Raw genomic sequence first — 12,350 nt, 5'->3', positions numbered from 1 at the left:
GTGGTGAAATTGGTCCCATAGGAATGAATGGCGGAATGTTCAAAACTAGAGTGGGAGCTGAAAAATCAGGACATGATTTCTAAACTGCCATCACTCCCTCATTTTCAAGCCCACCTACACAAATCTTATATCAAAACGTTCAGCTATCCCTTCTGCCACTAAAAATGTCCACGGCAATTTCTAAACTACGACTGTGCCTTAATTTTTAATATTTCAGAGACATACTATGTATCAAAATGTAGGTCTGGGTCTTGTGATTCTCACAATATAAAGCTCTTTGCTGTAGGATTTATAGTTTTTACTCTGCCCAGTCCAACCTTTTCACAGTTACTCTAGCCATTCCAACCACACAACAGTTACTCAAGCCACTCCACCCAGTTACTCCGCCCACTGCAGTTGTAGACTGGTGGAGGAAGAACACTTCACACAATTTCCCCAGAAATTGTAGCTTTTCTAGTTATTATTATTATTATACAGTTTTTATATAGCGCCAAAGGGTATGCTCAGCGCTGTACAGTAGCAAGGGGGACAGAACATGAGACAAGACAGTAACAATACAATACACAAGGGGTTTGAGGGCCCTGCTCTTTCGAGCTTACAATCTAGAAGGGAGGGGAAGGTGGTACAGGAGGAGATGGCTGTGAGGGATGGAGTGGTGGGAGGAGTGGAGGAGGTTAGTTGTTAGGTGAGGTCGGGTGTTAGGTGAGGTTGGGGTAGGCTTCCCTGAAGAGGAGGGTTTTCAGGGTGCGCCTGAAGGTGAGGAGGGTAGGTGACAGTCTGATGGATTGGGGTAGGGAGTTCCAGAGGATGGGGGAAGTCCTGGAGAAGTCCTGCAATTGGGCGTGGGAGGAAGAGACCAGGGAGCTAGAGAGTAGGAGGTCCTGTGAGGAGCGGAGGGCACCGGTAGGGTAGTATTTGGGTATCCAGTCAGTTATGTAGTTCGGGGCGGCATTGTGAATGGCTTTGTAGGTCAGAGTTAACAGTTTGAATTTGATGCGTTGGGCAATCGGGAGCCAATGAAGGGATTGGCAGAGGGGGGAGGCAGATGTGGAGCAGTTGGTGAGGTGGATGAGTCTAGCCGCTGAGTTTAGGATCGACTGGAGTGGGGATAGCATTCGTTTGGGTAGGCCAGTGAGAAGGGAATTGCAATAGTCCAGGCGTGAGATGATAGCTTTTCTAGTTATCTGTTATTATCTCTTCTGTTGTGACACGTGATGCATAAAATCTACTTTGAATAGGCAACGCCTGTGTTTTGTCTCTCATTTTACTCTGCATTGGACATACTTCAATTTGTATTGGGATTCAAGTTTTATGGATTGTATATTTGCGCTTTCATATGTATTTTATCTTGATTAACCATTGAATAAAGTATTGACTGTGTACAGGAATAGCACTGTTCTTTAGACACATTCTGACTACAATTATGCTGTGATTTACAGATAGACAGACAAAATAGCATTTTCAGAAATGGTATGCAAAGGCTGCTCCCATATTTCTCCCATGACAGGTCTATTTTCAATTGGCAGTGTTGACTGCATGTGTTAATGTTCAAGCTGAACATTCTGTGAATGTCTCCCGCCCTTCTAGGAGTAACATTTTCACTTTCATTTCTGCTTCGCTCGTTTCAGCATGGCGTCTGTCAATCTACAAGAAGAGCTGGACTGCTCCATCTGTCTGGACATCTATAAAGATCCTGTGTCACTAAGATGTGGACATAACTTCTGCCAAGACTGTGTGGTGTCTGCACTGAAAGCACAGAAGTCCAGACTGTATACCTGTCCCGAATGTAAAGCTGAGTATGCCGAGTGGCCTCTACTAGAGAAAAACAGGAAGCTACGGAACATAGTGGAAGGTTTCCTATCTATCCAGAGAGACCAGGAGAATATACAGTATTATATACGTATTGTGTTAAATCTTCTACACCCGCTGTTAAGACCTGCCTCCATTGTGAGATCTCTCTGTGTGCAGAGCACCTGGAAGCCCACAACAATAACTTGGATCATGTTTTAACAGAACCCACCTCCTCCTTCGGTAATAAAAAGTGCTCCATCCACAAGAAACCTTTGGAGTTCTACTGCTGTGAAGATACTACTTGTCTGTGTACCTCCTGTTGTTTGGTTGGAAAGCACAAGGGACATGATGTGATTCTTGTAGAAGAGGCTGCCGAGCAGGTGAAGGGGAGACTGAAAAATGCTTTGGTTAAACTTACTCCACTGGAAGACAAACTTGAAAAACAAGTTCGAAGTCTGCAGGAGCACAAGAAAAAAGTGCAGGGGAAAGCACATTCTGAAAAACAACAGGCTACCAACCTGTACAAAGATATCAGAAGACAGGCAGAGGTCCAAGAGAAACAAGTCCTAAGCGACATCTCCAAGGTGGAAGAACATGTTTTAAACAAAGTCTCTGATGTGATCAAGGAGGTGGGATCACAAAAGACCAAGCTGTCCAAGAAGATACGTGAAATGAAGAAGCTGAGTGACATGACTGATTCAACAGCAAGCAAATGTAGATGAAGCTTCTGAGGGCCAAGATGTAAAAGTCAATAAAGATCTGGACATCCCTGGTCTGGATGAGGTTTTGGTTATGTTGACTTTGCATAAATCCATTACTGATTTTGTGAACAAGGCAAACTTGAAAGTTTCTTCCCACATAAAAGAGGCTTCTGACATGTTATTGGATGTCAACACTGCGCATATGAATGTGGCTTTATCCCATGACCTGAAGGTAGCATCATTTTACACAACACCTCAGGTCAGGTCAGAATTACCGGGGAGATTTACATTCTGGAGTCAAGTGTTGAGCACCAAGAGCTTCTTCTCAGGACAACATTTCTGGGAGATAGAAACCAGTCACTTTGGACTGTGCGAATTTGGGGTGTGCTACCCTAGCATGGAAAGGCATAAAGAAAGGTCTGGTATTGGAGAAAACAACAAGTCCTGGAGCTTACGACTTGCTCCGAATAAATATTTAGCTATGCATAATTCAGAAACACAGGACGTTCCTCGCATGTCTCCCTGCTTGAGATATGTCGTGTACCTGGATTACAAGTCTGGACATTTGTCCTTCTATCAGCTGTGCGATACCATCCTACATCTGCATACCTTCAAGGCAACCTTCACCGAGCCCCTGCATGCTGCATTCTATGTGGATGATGGCGCTTGGGTAAAGATAAAAAGTTAAAAGGGGTACTCTGCTTTCTGACTGGTGCAAAACAGGTTCCAAAGTTTGAATTTGTGTATTTAAAACATGAACTAGGTTTTTTATTGTATATTCACATTGGAAATGACATGATCTCGTAAGTATGCATATCTCATACTGAGAGTTCGCTGTGGAAGCTCTCAATGACTGTAGTAGTAACTGCTATTACAGTGATCGTCACTGTCTTCTGGGTCTTGTGGCAAGCAGCTGCCCCACTTCACACTGATCACAGGGGTTCGCTCACTTGGCACTGCTCATCACCCATTCACAAAAGTAATTGTATTTTTTCAATGAATACAAGACTGAATTAACTGAAGAGGAGGGATGGTGATATCACAATCTCCACCTCGTCCATTCAGAGAACATTGTGTATTCATTAAAAATGAAGAGGACAGTGGTGATCAGTGTAGTACAGTAGCAATGATTGGCAGCTTCGACATTAGCTCTTCAGGTATGATGTGCATACTTACATCGGTCTGAGCTGGACCAATCAAAATATGCAGTGAAGATCATACCTGAAGTTCAGCATCAATGATCTAAAGTGGTTGTAAACCCTTACATATACAGTCAGGTCCATAAATATTGGGACATCGACACAATTCTAACATTTTTGTCTCTATGCACCATCACAATGGATTTGAAATGAAACAAATAAGATGTGCTTTAACTGCAGACTGTCAGCTTTAATTTGAGGGTATTTACATCCAAATCAGGTGAACGGTGTAGGAATTACAACAGTTTGCAGATGTGCCTCCCACTTGTTAAGGGACCAAAAGTAATGGGACAGAATAATAATCATAAATCAAACTTTCACTTTTTAGGACTTGGTTGAAAATCCTTTGCAGTCAATTACAGCCTGAAGTCTGGAAGGCATAGACATCACCAGACGCTGGGTTTCATCCCTGGGGATGCTCTGCCAGGCCTCTACTGCAACTGTCTTCAGTTCCTGCTTGTTCTTGGGGCATTTTCCCTTCAGTTTTGTCTTCAGCAAGTGAAATGCATGCTCAATCGGATTCAGGTCAGGTGATTGACTTGGCCATTGCATAACATCCCACTTCTTTCCCTTTAAAAAACTCTTTGGTTGCTTTTGCAGTATGCTTTGGGTCATTGTCCATCTGCACTGTGAAGCGGCGTCCAATGAGTTCTGAAGCATTTGGCTGAATATGAGCAGATAATATTGCCCGAAATACTTCAGAATTCATCCTGCTGCTTTTGTCAGCAGTCACATCATCAATAAATACAAGAGAACCAGTTCCATTGGCAGCCATACATGCCCACGCCATGACACTACCACCACCATGCTTCACTGATGAGGTGGTATGCTTAGGATCATGAGCAGTTCCTTTCCTTCTCCATACTCTTCTCTTCCCATCACTCTGGTACAAGTTGATCTCGGTCTCATCTGTCCATAGGATGTTGTTCCAGAACTGTGAAGGATTTTTTAGATGTCGTTTGGCAAACTCTAATCTGGCCTTCCTGTTTTTGAGGCTCACCAATGATTTACATCTTGTGGTGAACCCTCTGTATTCACTCTGGTGAAGTCTTCTCTTGATTGTTGACTTTGACACACATACACCTACCTCCTGGAGAGTGTTCTTGATCTGGCCAACTGTTGTGAAGGGTGTTTTCTTCAACAAGGAAAGAATTCTTCGGTCATCCACCACAGTTGTTTTCCGTGGTCTTCCGGGTCTTTTTAGTGTTGCTGAGCTCACTGGTGCGTTCCTTCTTTTTAAGAATGTTCCAGACGGTTGTTTTGGCCACGCCTAATGTTTTTGCTATCTCTCTGATAGGTTTGTTTTGTTTTTTCAGCCTAATGATGGCTTGCATCACTGATAGTGACAGCTCTTTGGATCTCATCTTGAGAGTTGACAGCAACAGATTCCAAATGCAAATAGCACACTTGAAATGAACTCTGAACCTTTTATCTGCTCATTGTAATTGGGATAATGAGGGAATAACACACCTGGCCATGGAACAGCTGAGAAGCCAATTGTCCCATTACTTTTGGTCCCTTAACAAGTGGGAGGCACATATGCAAACTGTTGTAATTCCTACACCGTTCACCTGATTTGGATGTAAATACCCTCAAATTAAAGCCGGCAGTCTGCAGTTAAAGAACATCTTGTTTGTTTCATTTCAAATCCATTGTGGTGGTGTATAGAGCCAAAAATTTTAGAATTGTGTCGATGTCCCAATATTTATGGACCTGACTGTACCTAGTGAAGTGACTGACCTTATATGATAGACAGGGGTGAAACAAATCCAAATAAGTTCCAAGGAATTGTTGCTGTATTGTCTCCCTTTATATTGTAAAGGGCTGAGCAAACTGTTGGTGCTATATAAAACCTGTATAATAATAATAAGTTGTACCTGTTTATTTGCAGCCATTTGTTCTGTACATCCTTGTAAAACTCAGAGATGAAAAGGATTATTCAAAGATTCACAGAGCAGGGGTGGGGAGCTGCAGTTGCACACTGTATAAGAGCTCTGAGAGCTGATTGGAGGAAAGGGACTCCCCCCCCCCTTCACACAGCATACAGGAACAGAACTGAGGCTGTCAATCACAGGCTGTCTGCTGGAGCTCTCTCCCCTGTCACCTTTTTAGCTCTTGGTGTCAGGAAAACATGTCAGAAGTGACTCATGCTGATAACAGAGGAACAAGACAGCAGAAAAACGACACATAGAGCTTTGGAGAGAGGCAAGTAAACATTATAGAAATATGTTCTTTGTTCAGATTTCATGTATGAGGTTTACAACCACTTTAAAGCTGACCTCTGGGGAAAATTTTAAACTACCCTTGTAGGTGGGGCTTTCCCTGCACTGCAGGGGTTAAATGCTCTTTAATCCTAGGGTACCATTAAAAGCAGCTTCACTTAACATATCCTATGCTATGGTTGTGGGGGGCCCTCGGCATCCTCACTTATAATGCAGACCACTGGCCCTGCATTGTATGTGTATGTGATGATGTAAGAGTGCCTGCAACTCATGGAGTGCTGAAGAGAAGTGGCTTTCGGCGATCGGCTACATGGAAAGGGAGAAGCCTGGAGGTGGAAGGAATAAGGTAAGTAAAACTGCATTTAAAGGTACCCTAAGGCCTGGCTCACACCTATGCGTTTTTAGTGATTTTTTTATTGCAAAAACTCACTACAGTCCATTTAACATAGTTTCCTATGGGACAAGTTCACATTTATGCATTTTCAGCCGTTGTATTTTTGGAAAGGATCAGGGACTTGTTTTTTTTCTGCAGCAAATTGCAACATGCATAGGTGTGAACCACGCCTTAGACAAAAATGAGCATTTAGCCCCTGCGGTCCAGGTTGAGCAAAGGTCATTTTAAATTTTCCCAGCTTTATCTAGTGGCATCACCCCTACTGCAGATGTGTGTTTACACGAAACGCGTCTAGGAGGAGCCCCTGCACGCTTTGACGCTAAGCCGCCGGATCAGGAGGTCCGGCGGCCCACATTAGATGTATGCTGGTCAGTGTTTTTGGGTGCTTTTACTGCTCATAGCAGTTTCATACTATATACAGTCATTCATGTATGTATTTCTGCTCAGATTTTAATGTAATAAATTTATAGTTTTAAATACTACACTATGAGCACCTTTATTCTCCATATCTGGCACTGAGCCTCCATGTCTCAGCCCCAGTGATTTAGGTATTGCTGCAGACTTGATGAAGTAAATACTTGGAGATCAGATCGGTATCCTTTCTTTCACCACTGAGGGTCCATCAGAGGATTTCATTTCCGGGCTGTCTTTATTCAAGATCCTAGGATGCATGTGATACAGATATGCGTTTATTACTGGGTTTCTGGTGAGTAGGCAATCTATTCATATTGTCACAACGGGAGACCGGATTGCACCTACAACGTCTGATATTTCACTGTGGACTGAGGAATCCATATATTTATATTACAGTGGACTTATTTTAATATTAGTATTATTTGACTATATTGATATTATTTTACTGTATTTTTTCTTTGCCATTTAATTTGATGTAGCGCTGCACTCCTTGTACTTTTGAGTTTATTAGAAAGGTTTTGTGGTTCCTTTTAGTGCATTGGTCGCTTGTCGGATTGCGCTCACTAACTTATATATTTAGAGATTTCCCTATGCAGCAAGTGACCAGGGGCGGACTGACAACTCATGGGGCCCCCAGGCAATAGGGGATCATGGGGCCCCTGTGTCCTTGCCCAAACTCAAAAAAGCCTATGAAAAAGGTACCAGGGGCATCTCATGGGGCCCCTTACTGACCCTGGGCCCTCGGGCAGTGCCCAAGTTTCCAAATGGTCAGTCCACCCCTGCACGTGACTTTTCTATATGTGGACTTTTTTCTTTAGGATGATTTATCCAGATATAGGGCTGGATTCTGCACTTACCCCTGGTTCACATATCCGCGTTCCTGCGGTCTGCGTTTTACGCGGACACAAGAGCCCATTCATTTGAATGGACTCCCGCGCCCCAGGACACGCAGTGAAGAAGTCCCTGCACTTCTTCTGAAAACGCAGCCCGCATGGGAACCTCGGTTCCCAGTACATTTGCGATTTCCAGTGCCGGCGGAGTGCCATCAGAACTAATGGGACCTGCCCGTGGGTCCGCATTTCTCTGTGCGGGTGGTGCGGCTGCACAGATTTTTTAGTGCGGATCTGAAGCAGCACCACCCGCACATATGTGAACCTAGCCTTAGCGTATCAGTGTCTGGATTTGTGGAAGATGATAGGCACATTAAAAGAGCCATTACTGAGAAAGCACATTGACTGGCATTGCCTTTTGAAAATGCTAATTATCTGGCTGTTATGCTGAGTTTTAGCCCTCATGGGCTGGGACGTATTTTGGCTGGAAAAAGACCCCAAAACTAGTGGGTTTCTAGGGGAGTTTTTTAGCTGTAAAAATGAGCCAATGAAAAACGCAGTAAAACACCGCAAACTGGCTTTTTTGACTTTTTTGACCAAAAAATATATTTTTTTTAGTAAAAAAAAACACAGTTTTTTTAGCTGTAAAAATGCTCTGATGAAAAACGCGGTAAAACGCTGCAAACCGGCCTTTTTGGACTGTTTTGATCAAAAAAAAAATTTTTTTTTGTAAAAAAAAAAGTGTTTTATAGCTGTAAAAATGATCTGATGAAAAACGCGGTAAAACTGCCATTATGTGACCAAAAAAAATATTATTTTTGGTAAAAAAAAACAAGTTTTTTTAGCTCCTCCTCAGCCTTTCCACCCACTGCTATCTCCTGCTGTGTAAGCAGATGGCTGTGTCTGCAGGTTTATCCTCTCACCCAGAGATTTAGTGCAGCACAGCTTAGGAGCGGGATAAACCCTGACTCCTGTTCTCCTCTCTCCCTCCTGGCAGTGCAGATTTGAATCCAATCAGAAGGCAGAAAAGAAGGAGCCAATGGGAGCATCAGTAATGACTCATTGTGCGGGCACCATGGATGATGGGAATTGTAGTTCTTAAAGGGATGTTTCACCACCCTTGTCAAATGAGGGCTAACAAGTTCTTGACTTCAGCTCCCATAGATCCCTAATAGTGGAAGATTTGGAGCTTCACCATTTTTCTGGGCAAATCTGCTGAGAGGGGGTCAGTTTTAGAGAGGAGAGCAAAGGATATAGGCCTACTGTAGGGGTCTGTATTACACATCCACGGGACCAAAACCATGTAGAGGAGCTAACGGACATTCTTCTGTGCCTGTCCATCTGCACCAGAGAGAGAGAGGATGGATCTGTTTTGAGCCTGAGTTGCCCCAGAGACTGAACTTCAGAGAGAGAATTGCTGTGCCTCCAGAATCTGCAATGACCACAGGAATCTGCAATTGTAAATGAACTAATTTCCTGCCAGGGGCTGAACTACACCTCTTAAGCTCTTGCCATACACATTGCACGCTGCAGAGAGCGTTCTTACCCAGATGTTCATGTACATCCACAACACTCTTAAAGGGGCAGTTGATGTGCACCATCTAAATAAGGGCCCCACCAAAAGCCGACCAACGTTAACTAACCAGATAATCTTAGCTGCCTTAAAGGGGTACCCCATACCTTGGGAAAGCATACTCATACCGGCTGCGACGTTTATATGCAAAATGTTGTATCCATTAGCATTTAAGCTGACTTTGTGTGTTAACTTCTCAGTTAAAAAAGAAACTAAACAGATTTGTCTCCAGGGTGTGGAACCTGAAGGTGGATGCAGTGGATGCCCTGGTGGCACTGTGGGATCAGTAGCCCTGATATATGCCTTTCTTCTGAAACATTTACCTTTTGAGGTAAACACATGCATTCCAGTCATTTTCAAAGCTCCAGATTGGCCTTGGAGAGCGTGATTTGCTAGCCGACACTCCATGACCTCTGCCAAATCTGTCAGATCTGTTATCTCAAGGACTGATCTTTCATCCTGATTTTTGAAGTATACACCATAGGATTGTAAAAGACGTGGGACACCTTTGGGTGCCTCAAGGGGCGCAGTAATGAGGCTTGCTACATTTGCCACAATGAACAGTGGGTGTGGGCAAATTGCATTAACAATGGGAGGGGCTTAAAGGGGTATGGTTAAATAAAACTGAACAGTTTCAGTAGAGCAGTGGACAGTGTCAGTAGGGCAGAGGTTGGTGTCTCTAGGGCAGTGGATGTTGTCAGGTTTTTTTTTTGTTACTGATTTTTTTTAAATATAATTTGTTTTCTACAATATTATTTTTTATAATTGTTAGGAGCCCTTGGGGGGCTTTGGTGAAATATAAGGGGTCTAAACAGACCTCTGATGTCTCACTTTTGACACAGAGAAAGGGACTAAGGACAGAGATTCCCTGGTCCCCATCTCTAAATGACTAGGAAGCACTCAGGACTAAGCAGCTTCCTGTTCCAGCTTCCATGTGAGTGGAACTAAATAGAGGATAAGAAAAGATAAAATGTCTGATCTCTGATGCCTTCACTTTATCCAATATCACTCACATTGTAAGAGAGAGAGAGAGACAGTGACCAAAGCATCTCATCTATTTGACAAGTAAAGCAGCACTTATCTGGGGTCTGTGGTGTCTGTGGCTACAGTGATACCCGACATGCGGTGATAGGGTCTCCTCCCCTGCACCTCCTCTTCACGGTCAGCTAACCGCCCCCCCGAGAAATGACGTCCTAGGCAAACGCCTTGTTTGCCTCATGGCAGATACGCCCCTGAGTATACTGTCTTCAAAAATTGCTTCTGCTCTGGTTGCTAGTTGCTAGAACGGAATATTGCCTTATAAACCACAATCTATTTGGGCTCATCTGTCAATCATGTGACAGAGCTCAGGCCTGGTGTTTGTCAGCTACACTTGAGCACTGTCACATGGGAGGAAGTCACAGCCCACCAGCTGTCAAAATATCCAATTAGTGGCTGCGTCTGATTGGGTGCAACCACTGTTTGGCTGACATTTCTCTGCCTGACTTTTTCAATCAAAGGATGTCAGGCAGGAGGGGGATGACAGGACGACCCACTAAGCAAATTTCAGCCTGTTCATCACATGTGTTTTAACCTCCTCGGCGGTATGATTCTTTCTGATTTTTTGTGCTGAAAGCGGTACCATTTTTTTGCATGGAAATATGTAGTTTTTTATTGTAGGCTGTAATTTTTAGGAATAACTCACTGAAATCTGTCCAAATAAGAGTCTATTAAACATCCCGGATATGATAAAATTTAAAAAACGAAATCATAAATTATAATTTAATAAATAATCCTAAAAAATAATAATATAATAATAATACATTTAATTCAATAATATAATCAAACCAAAAACACTGAAATTTGAAATACAGAGGCAAATTCGCACATCGCTGAGCAAAGTCGCAAAATCGTTTTCAGTGTCTGATGACGAATTTCCCCACAAATCAGTATCACTCAATTCTGCAAGTGGTTCTAATTTACTATCGCTGTTCTAAAACCGCTTTTGACGTAAAGGGACGCTTTTTGGACGCCATGGACTTTTCTCAGTTTCCAGGCAGAAAGAACAGTCAAAATGCAGGCAGGGCACAGGACAAAGCAGTAGGGACAAAATATATGTGAAATGCATTGAAACAGCAATGACAGCAAAAATGAAATTTTTTAAAAATTTCAAATTTCCCGCCGGTTTCGGCGCCCATACGTCCCGACGTCACAGGGACCGGAACACAGAAGCCGGATGCTGGCATCGGCCGGAGGAGATGGCTGGGGACGCTGCAGGGGACACATCGTGGGAGTGAAGGACAAGGTAAGTGCTGCAGGGACCCCCTGAGCAACGCCGCATGGTAAGCCCGAGTGTAGCTCGGGGTTACCGCTCTTGGTATAGAAATTTTACCCCGAGCTACACTCGGGATTACCGCTAAGGAGGTTAATAAGTTGGTAGGGGCCCTTCACATAGACACTGTTACTTTGCCCTGCATTCATTGAAAATATCACAAAAGCAACTTTTCCAGATAATTGTATTTAGAATGCTTGTTGAGCACGTAAAATCTATTCAATTCAGCTACTACAATATGTTACAACAAAAGGAGTTCAATAAAATCACATGCATGATACTGACATTCTACTTCTCATACATCCCATGAAAAGAGGAATAGATATTACATAAAGAATCCCAACAAACCTGTGTGTTCACAGAAGCCACAGAGCTCTCTCGAAGGCCAGGGAACAAGTGTTTGGATTACAGATTAGATCTACCTTATATGGGAATCGAACTTGAGTAAAGTAGATAGCACAGTACAGGAACCGGGCTCAAAGTACTAGAACTATATTTCATGCTGAAATTCCAGTGCATTCCTGTTAACACAGACATGATTCTCTAAAGCAGAGGCCTTCAAACCTTTCAGTTCGAGGTCTTTAAACTTTTCAGGGTAAGGGCCACATCATATATTTTTTACTAAATTTTCATGAGCTGAAATCGGAAAAATCGGTTTTATCAATTAACAAATCAGAACAACAGAAAAAATTCCAAATAAACTTAGAACTCCTCAAAGTCTTCCCTTAAGTCTAGTAAGCACAATGAGAAAATTAGACGTAAACTACCACTTTTGAAGCGATTGGTTGATAATCTCATCGTTTGTACACAGTTTTCAAGAGCCGATCATGACAGTTCATGCAAAATTATCCAAAGGGGCAAGCACAAAAATTGTTCTCGTACAACACCAGAACAAACGATTTTCATTTAATCGGT

General features: G+C 43.0%; 1 protein-coding gene across 1 annotated transcript; it reads left to right on the top strand.

Annotated features, from left to right (window-relative positions):
- Positions 1-1,629: 1,629 nt before the first annotated feature.
- On the top strand, positions 1,630-3,811 carry LOC149473084 (E3 ubiquitin-protein ligase TRIM39-like). The gene is made up of 2 exons (XM_089683755.1): positions 1,630-2,003; positions 2,487-3,811. The coding sequence occupies exons 1-2, from the start codon at positions 1,630-1,632 to the stop codon at positions 3,178-3,180; spliced, it is 1,068 nt and encodes a 355-aa protein (XP_089539881.1). The 3' UTR covers positions 3,181-3,811.
- The last annotated feature ends 8,539 nt before the right edge of the window (positions 3,812-12,350 follow it).

This window comes from Staurois parvus, unplaced genomic scaffold (genome assembly GCF_062004578.1).
Source record: "Staurois parvus isolate SC_StPar_1 unplaced genomic scaffold, SC_StPar_1.0 ptg000018l, whole genome shotgun sequence".
NCBI classification, from domain to species: domain Eukaryota; kingdom Metazoa; phylum Chordata; class Amphibia; order Anura; family Ranidae; genus Staurois; species Staurois parvus.
Note: the sequence above shows the minus strand (reverse complement) of the source record. Positions and strands in the feature narration are given on the sequence as shown.

Coding starts and splice junctions, on each gene's coding strand:
- LOC149473084 (XM_089683755.1), top strand. CDS start 1,630: ATGGCGTCTGTCAATCTACAAGAAGAGCTGGACTGCTCCATCTGTCTG. Junction 2,004..2,486: donor ACAACAATAACTTGGATCAT/GTTTTAACAGAA, acceptor AGTGACATGACT/GATTCAACAGCAAGCAAATG.